Source organism: Podarcis tiliguerta (assembly GCF_965153285.1).
Source record: "Podarcis tiliguerta genome assembly, chromosome: 2".
In the NCBI taxonomy this organism is placed as follows: Eukaryota; Metazoa; Chordata; class Lepidosauria; order Squamata; family Lacertidae; genus Podarcis; species Podarcis tiliguerta.
In genome coordinates, this window is record NC_139535.1 from 56,973,942 (window position 1) to 56,983,329 (window position 9,388).

General features: G+C 44.6%; 1 protein-coding gene across 1 annotated transcript; it reads left to right on the forward strand.

The window, feature by feature from the left end:
- The first annotated feature begins 3,088 nt into the window (after nt 1-3,088).
- Nucleotides 3,089-6,659, forward strand: LOC310669812 (ovomucoid-like). The gene is made up of 4 exons (XM_083424203.1): nt 3,089-3,208; nt 4,022-4,050; nt 5,362-5,471; nt 6,532-6,659. The coding sequence occupies exons 1-4, from the start codon at nt 3,154-3,156 to the stop codon at nt 6,578-6,580; spliced, it is 243 nt and encodes an 80-aa protein (XP_083280329.1). The 5' UTR covers nt 3,089-3,153; the 3' UTR covers nt 6,581-6,659.
- The last annotated feature ends 2,729 nt before the right edge of the window (nt 6,660-9,388 follow it).

Below are 9,388 nucleotides of genomic sequence, written 5' to 3' on the forward strand. Positions count from 1 at the left end.
GGTCCCGTAGGTACGAGGGTCCTAGGCCATATAGGGCTTTAAAGGTTAAAACCAGCACCTTAAACCTGATCCTGTACTCCACCGGGAGCCAGTGCAGCTGGTATAGTACCGGATGAATGTGATCTCGCAGCGAAGACCCCATAAGGAGTCTCGCCGCGGCATTCTGCACCCGCTGGAGTTTCTGGGTCAGTCTCAAGGGCAGCCCCACGTAGAGCGAGTTACAATAATCCAGTCTGGAGGTGACCGTCGCGTGGATCACAGTGGCTAGGTCAGGGCAAGAGAGATAAGGGGCCAACTGCTTAGCTTGGCGGAGATGAAAAAATGCCACCTTTGTTATAGCTGCAATCTGCGCCTCCATGGAGAGGGAGGTATCAAAGATTACACCCAAACTCTTAATGGACGGTGCTGGCACTAATTGCACCCCCGCAAGAGATGGGAGTTGCCCCCCCCCAATCCCATATCGTCCCGTCCCAGCCAGAGGACCTCTGTCTTCGAAGGATTTAACTTCAGCCGGCTTCCACGTAACCATCCAGCCACAGCTTCCAAACACCTGGTCAGTGTGTCTGGGGCTGAGTCAGGATGGCCATCCATCAACAGATAGAGTTGGGCGTCATCGGCATACTGATGGCAACCCAGCCCAAAACTCCGGACAAGCTGGGCGAGGGGGCGCATAAAGATGTTAAAAAGCATTGGGGAGAGTATTGCACCTTGAGGCACTCCACACACCAAGGAGTGGCGCGATGACAATTCCCCCCCAAGTGCCACCCTCTGTCCCCGACCAGAGAGAAACGAGCGCAGCCATTGAAGGACTGTGCCCTGGATCCCCACGTCGGCAAGGCGGTGGTCCAGGAGTTCGTGATCGACCATGTCGAAGGCTGCTGACAGATCTAAAAGAATCAGCAGCCCCGACCTGCCTCGATCCAGCTGCCTGCGGAGATCATCTGTTAGGGCGACGAGAGCCATCTCGGTCCCATGACCAGCGCGGAAGCCGGACTGGAATGGATCCAGAGCCGATGTTTCATCCAGAAACCTACCAAGCCTAAATACAAACTTATGAGGAAAATTGGCGAGAGAACTGCTAGTGTGGTGAATGGAGAGGTGATGTTGGTGTGGACTATACATGGGTGGCTAATAAGCAAAGGCATAAGGGCTGGAGAGAGACGCTGGGGTGATTAGGAAGGAGACGAAGCAGAATTCACTCCGCAAAATTGTATTGCAACTCCTTAGTTCTAAAGTTTTGCTGAATGATGGTTGCATCATCCTTCTTTTTCGAAGTATCAAAAAATTTCCAAACCACTGAGATCTCAATAGAATGAATATTGTTACCAAAGTCGAGTGTCTGCCCATTTCTCTGCCAAGTGGAGGCAACAGGCCCACACAGGGTCTGTGTTTCTTTGGAGAATTGAGGATGCGGCGGAGACTGTTGTGGCTTTAAGAAATATGTTTTCTTAAGCTATATACACCTTCAATCTGCATGGAGGGAGTCCAGATCTTACAATTATGGGCATTTCAAGAGGGACTTGTACCCTACAGCAGCAAAGACAGCCTTCAGCAAGTCTTCCCAAGATGGAGCCCAGTTCTTCTTCCTGCTACTTCTTCCCCCCAGCATCCTTTGCTTCCAGACTCCCTTTTCCTGTCACCTCAAACATACACTCCATCACCTTGTTAACATCCACATCATGGATTCTTCCATGATGGCCCATCAAAGCCTTTTGTCATGTTAACACGTTTGCTCTTCACTAAGCCAACCAGGCTGGTTTGCATATGACAGTCCAGGAATTCTGTCTGGCACAGCCCTGCAGCTTGTATTGTAATCTATATCCCAATTAATCAAAAACCTAGCATATGGTCATTTCTAGAGTTTAAGGGTGTCCCCACCCCTTAGATCTATGGCAATATACTGCTTCAAATAGAATTGGAAAATGATGAAGATGACCTTGAGGTAATACTCTGAGCATCGGAAGAACGCAAGAATACCCCTGCTGGATCATGCCCATATCTCTTCTGTCCCAGCATTCTGTTCTCACAGCTGACAACCAGATACCTATGGGATGCCTGCAAGCAGGACCTGGGGGCAAAAACACCGGACCCACCTGCTGTTTTCCCAGTAATTTGTATTCAGAAGATAATTGCCTCAAACAATGGAAATCCAAGATGCTCACGCCAAACATTCATGGCTTGTTTTCTCCTATCACCAAATCTTGTTTTCTCTGTGCTTGTTTTCCACTTCTGGGGTTTTCAAATAATTAAAGATAATAGGTCTGTTTGACGTATATAACGTGTTTCTACTGCTTCCTTGGACAACCTTTACAATACCTCTTTTATTTTATAGCTTACATGTTGAACAACTAGGGCGCTTTCCATGGGTTTTCATGATAAAGGTAAAGGTAAAGGTACCCCTGCCCGTACGGGCCAGTCTTGACAGACTCTAGGGTTGTGCGCACATCTCACTCAAAGAGGCCGGGGGCCAGCGCTGTCCGAAGACACTTCCGGGTCACGTGGCCAGCGTGACATCGCTGCTCTGGCGAGCCAGAGCCGCACACGGAAACGCCGTTTACCTTCCCGCTAGTAAGCGGTCCCTATTTATCTACTTGCACCCAGGGGTGCTTTCGAACTGCTAGGTTGGCAGGCGCTGGGACCGAACAACGGGAGCGCACCCCACCACGGGGATTCGAACCGCCGACCTTTCGATGCGTTTTCATGATAGCTACATCTAAACTCCCCACCCCCGGAAAATATATATATATCTGAAATCAGTGTTGGCTAGGAGTACATGTAATAAATTGTTATCTTTTGACAAATACTATGTGACCGGAGTCTTTTTTTCAGCCTTGTTTTGGCTTATTGTCAAGACAAGCTACTTTGCATGCAACTTCCTAAGCTATTGGTTACCACATATCTCTTGCATGTCCCTAGTTTCTGCACAGGAAGGGAACTGTTATGCATGCTACATCACATTGCTGCCCTCTGTAATGTCCTATTTCCACATGTAAATATTTCTTGAGACTGGGAGATTTCATCATTGGTGCCACAATGACGTCTATATATTTAGGGAAGGAGTCCAGACCTCACTGCAGCCGGAGAAATCTGAGAAGCATCTACTGCTTGGAAAAACACTAAGCAGCAGACAGAACTAAACTCACCAGCATCATCATGAAGCCAGGCAGCTTTTTCCTCCTCACTCTGATGGTCTTCTTTTTGTACTCAGGTGAGTCATATTTCATATTGCATACCTTCTCTTTCTCAGAAAGGTGTAGGGACCATACAATCCATGGACTATTCATGCCTTCAAGTGAGTGTAGGAAGGCTCCACCTGTGGTGGCCAAATCCAGTTAAAATCTCCCTGCAAATGTTGGTGTTCACTGGCAGAAAGCTAATGGAAGGAGGGGACATTGTAGTCAAACATAGGGACACTAAGGACAGGGACACACATCCCCCCAAACACACACACACACATGTACCTTTCTCTCATTCTTTTGAACACTGAAACATGTCTGTTCTCAAGGTTCCTCCTATATGAAATTATACATGGCAGGAAGAGCCAGAATGAATGTCTTCCTATGTGAGATTTACTCTATCAAATAAAGATACTCTACATCAGGGCTCTACATTACACAAGGCACCCACCACTATTCACACAATAGGACCCTTTTTGAAAACGGAGGCTTGAAATATTAATGCCCCCTGAAGCTACCATGTACCCTCCTTTCAGCCAGGCATTCAAGGGAAATCAAGAGAGCTGGGTCCCAGTTAGATATGGACTAAACCAGTATATACAGTTATTTGTATTTAGTCTAGTTAACGGACTACCATTTCCCATTGATTTGCTTGTCTTCCTATCCATGCTCCGTGACATTTAAAGGAAATTGCATATACCAAGGCACTTTTAGGATAACATAGGATGTACAAGATACAATGCATCCCACTTTTCGGTTTCTAGAAATAAATGTTATCAAATGGACTATTATTCAACATATGGATTTGCTAAATCATTTTCACATTATCTATGTTTTGCATCTAGATGTTGTTGTGAAAGCAACATGGGAAGCGGTAAGTGGGAAATCATTTATTCTTATGATAGAACATGGAAGTAGCATGGAGTTAAGATAAGTGAATTTATATTTCTTGTGGAATTTTAAATTATTCTCTCTCTGTGTGTGTATATGTGTCATTTTTTAAAATAGAATTTATAATACAGGCAACAAAAACACATCAACACAAATATAACATACAAATGCTGGATTTTCCCCATGATTTCACATCTCTAGTCCCATCCCTTTTTTTTAAAAAAAAAAAAAGGCGATGGACTTATTATTAGTTCCAGTTGCTACCCACAATTTGTAAGAAAGTTTCAGCTTGTGTTCTGTAGTAGCCTACTGGGGTTATTCTGTTATTACTAGACAGACAGCCCAACCTTGCAGGCATATTATTTAGCCACTGTCTTATGAATTCAGGCACTCACTGTGTGTTTTTTACAAGTATTTATTTGCAAAAACAACTGTTAAATGTGTGTAGCATGAAACCCCTGGAGCTGCCCACTCACAATCTGGCAGGATTACCGTATTTTTCGCCCTATAGGACACAATTTTTCCCCTCCAAAAATGAAGGGGAAATCTGTGTGCATCCTATGGGGCGAATGCAGGCTTTCGCTGAAGCTTGGAGTTCCCGCAGGGCTACCTAGGCTGTGGATAGCATACTGCTGCACGGAGCACGGGGAGCGCTGAAGCAGAGCGCACCGCACTTCGGGCAGACATCAGGCAACCCCACAAGCTCGGGGGACAGCGGGGAGGCGCAGCGCCGCCATCCCACTGTTCCCTGACCTGGTTTGGATTCCCCGACCTGGTTTTGGGGGGGAAATAAAGGGAAATTTTTTCCCCTTTATTTCCCCCCAAAAAAACTAGGTGCGTCCTATGGGCCAGTGCGTCCTATGGGACGAAAAATACGGTAATCTTCCCTGAAGGGACTACCATGTCTGCAAATTTTGTTTGGCAGTGTGAAAATCTTTGTACCTGTTCTAACCCTGCAATATTTTAAACTTTAAAGGTGCCTTGCATGAAATCCCAGGCACCGACAATCTATACTTTGACAGGTTTAAGCACCCACAGTGGGGCCTTACCATGTCACCGAATCACATGCCTCAAGAGGGAACTTGGGATGAATAGAGAACAACATTATCACACAATTCCCTGCTTGCCAGGACAATAAATCAGCATTTCCTGTGCTTGAATGCATAACTGAATATAACACTTGGTGTATTCCTCATTTGTGCCTCATTATTAGGCATGTCATAATCAGAAAGGCCTTGCAGTCCAAAGGTTAAGTGGGGAGGACCTTTAAAACTGTTGTGTCCTTCGTCTTCAGGAATATTGCAAAGGGCATCCAAACCCAGCATGCATCTTCGAGAAACGTCCCCACTGCGGTTCTGATGGCGAGACCTATGGCAACCAGTGTGACTTCTGTGATGCATATTTGTGAGTATATCATAAAATAATGCAGTTGGAAGGAACCCCGAGAGTCATGTAGTCCAACCTTCTGGAGTTCAGGAATCTCTCTCCCCCCCCCCCCCGCCCGATACATCTTTGTTGGAAGTTAAAAAGTACTTGATTATATTTTCACTAAGCATGGTGAGATGTAAATAAACAAAATAAAAAGAAATTGAGAATCAGCACCCATGTAGAAGGGAAAGTCAAGCGGGGGGGACACACACCCCCGGGCAGTGCTGGAATCATTTTGCACGATGTGGGGTTCTAGCCCATGGCCCTGAGTTTTGTCTTGTTTATGAGGCCCAAAGGAACATGGTGAGCAGAGCTAATCTGTAGGTAGCCCTGAATTTGAAGATGGAGTGGCTTGGGAGGGCTATTCACATGCACCACCCTCCTGACACTCTTGTTGCTGCTGCTAAGAGCGATCCAGGGGGATGGGGAGGGGAAATAGGCCCAAATGGGCTCCATCTGTTAGAATATCCCATTCCATCTTAAGAGGAACAGTTGGCCCGTGGGCTAGGGCCAGCTGGGTGCTTGCCAATTGTCCCCGATTCCTTAGGAGCATCCCAACACTATCGCCATCCCACAAGGCCAGACACAACGCAAAAGGTAGTAGGGTTGGCCCAGAAGAAAAATAACAAAAATCCTCATCATTGGGTAATAAGAACATTATTCTGAAGGTAACAAAGGCCTATACTAGGTGTTTCCTTAATGTGGATCTTGAAATTGCACTAGGTAAAAGTCTGAACATTTGCTGCTAGAGAGGTTTGACACAGATGTACGATGAAGGCGGGAGAAGGGAAATCTTCCATAAATGGTAGACCTGAAAAGAGCATTAGTCCCTCTTGATCAATATTGGCTAGGCTGACGGGAAGTAGTTTTCCAGGGTCTCTGACAGGATTCTTCCTCAGCCCTTTTCCGTCCGCAAGACACATAGCAATTATGGCATAAGCTTACCCACCTATATAGTATTTCTGTTTAAGGAGTTATAATGAAAGCTGCATCTTATGAATTCTCATACTTATTTACTTCTTTTTTTCCTCATCAGCAAAAGTGGAAGAAAGCTGAAAATGGAATACTTCGGAAAATGCAACTAAGCTTAAGATGCACAAGACTATGAAACATCTACAAAAGAAGTCCCATTTCTCTTTAAGCTTCACTCATTGCATCACCACACACACACAAAATCCATTATTCTCTTTGCTTATTCTCTGTGAGCCAGTGAATATCTTGCAACATCTTGATTCGGTTTATCAATAAATAAGCTCAGCAACATTATAAAACTCTCCATACATTTATTTGTGTATTATCTATTCTTAAAAATATTATATGATTTGGACAAGAGATTGGTCTTGAAGTTTGTTACTAATAATGCACAATCAGGGAACTGAGTCAAACAATCAGCAGAATCTTCTCCCTTTCGACTGTTACATTTCTGACTTCTGGCAATTGAGTTCTGCAGATTAAACCCCCCCCCCAAAAAAAAACCTGTACACAGCCAGGTGATTAGTTAGACACTGAGACTAGGACCCACTACCCTGTCATAATACCTTTCTTTTCTTTTCTATTGATTTTTAATAGAAGAAAATAAAAAACAGACAGAGAAATAAGAGAAAAATACACATTGAAAATTCAGTTGCCTTCATATGAATTGATATAGGCCATTCAAGTGGGTACCCAGCTACATCATTGTGCCAGCGCAAGAATTAATGTTAATGCAATGGGATTTCTCTCCTCCTTCTTTTCCCCACCTGGGTGTCTCACTGTGTCACCTATGTTGCTCTGCTGGATTTGGAAAATCCCAAGGGCAGGTTAGGCTATGCAGAGGAGGAGGAGGAGAGAAGGGGAGAGCATTCTGCTGCACAAGAGGAACGTAAGAAGCAGCTGCTGGATCAGGCCAATGGCCCACCAGATCCATCATCCTGTTCTGCATATGCCCAGTTGCCAAGTTCATTCAAGATATCTCTTAGAGGCAGCAGCCATCTTGTTTTAGTGAGAGAGAAAAGCAGAAGAGCTCCTCACTTTCACAGGTATTGTTCCACAAGGAAATCTCAACAAAGCAGAGAAAATAGTGTCCGCCCATCAGCCTTTGCAACTCAACTGCTCATCAGAATATCTGCTTATGGCAGGGAATGGCAGGAAGTACCCACATGTTGTGCAAACATCTGATAAAGTGTCAGGCTTCAATCCTATTCGCTCTTCCTTGAAAGCAAATCCTTACTTCATAAGGCTTACTGCAGAGTAAAAATGCATAGGATCAAGAGAAGCGCCTCTGAGGGACAAAGTAGGACATAGCTCTGCCAAGATTTGGAACCTTCAATACTCTCCGAACCCAAGGTCCAGATTTCTTCAGTCAGCTTCTTGTTTCCAAAATTGGCCAAGATATATCATGTAAAACACAAATTTATGAGGGAAATTGGCCAGAGAACTGCTAGTGTGGTGAATGGAGAGGTGATGTTGGTGTGGACTATACATGGGTGGCTAATAAGCAAAGGCATAAGTGCTGGAGAGAGACGCTGGGGTGATTAGGAAGGAGACAAAGCAGAGTTAATGCCTCACGATTGTAGGTGCGACTCCTTAGTTCTATAGTTTTGCTGAATGATGGTTGCATCATCCTTCTTTTTAGAAGTATCAAGATCTTTCCAAACCACTATGATCTCAATGGAATGAATATTGTTACCAAAGTCGAGTGTCTGCCCCTTTCACTGCCAAGGGGTGGCAAAAGCCCATGGGGTCCCAGGCGCCCACACAGGGTCTGTGTTTCTTTGGAGAATTGAGGATGCGACGGAGACTGTTGTGGCTTTAAGAAACAAATTTCTTAAGCTATATACACCTTCAATCTGCATGGAGGGAGTCCAGATCTTACAATTATGGCCATTTCAAGAGGCAGTTGTACCCTACAGCAGCAAAGGCAGCCTTCAGACAGCCTTTAGACAGCCTTCCCAAGATGGATTCCAGCTCTTCCTCCTGCTTCTTCTTCCCAGCATCCTTTGCTTCCAGACTCCCTTTTCCTGTCACCTCAAACATACACTCCATCACCTTGTTAACATCCACATCTTGGATTCTTCCATGATGGCCCATCAAAGCATTTTCTCATGTTAACAGGTTTGCTCTCTGCTAAGCCAACCAGGCTGGTTTGGATAAGACAGTCCAGGAATTCTCTGTCTGGCACAGCCCTGCAGCTTGTATTTTAATCCATATCCCAATTAATCAAAATCCTAGCATATAGTCATTTCTAGGTTTTTTTGGGGGGTGTCCCCTTTTAAATCTTTGGCAATATGCTATTTCAAAGTGAATCAGAAAAATGGGGGAGGTGACCTTGGGTGAATACTCTGAGCATCAGAAGAACATAAAAATAGCATTGGTGGATCATGCCCATGACTCTTCTGTCCCAGCATCCTGTTCTCACAGCTGACAACCAGATGCCTATGTGATTCCTGCAAGCAGGACCTGAGGACAAAAACAATGGACCCACCTTCTGTTTTCCCAGTAACTTCTATTCAGAAGAAAATGGCCTCAAACAATGGAAATCCAAGATGCTCACGCCATACATTCATGGCTTCTTTTCTCCTATCACCAAATCTTCTTTTCTCTGTGGTTTTAAACAATTAAAAATAATAAGTGTGTTTGACGTATATAGTGTGTTTGTATTGCTTTCTGGGACAACAATACCTCTTTTATTTTATGGCTTACATGCTGAACGAGTAAGGCTCCTTTGTTTTTCTTTGTACTAAAATGATTACCTTTGGTCAAAAGAATCCCAGAATTTCTAAAACTGTTTTGTTTGTACCTCATTTCTTGTGACCTGCAACAGCAATGTCATCATTGCATCAGAAGCCGTATTTCCTAAAGATCTGGTTGCCAAATATTTCTTGCACACACGGGGAATGTGCACTTAAAGGGAA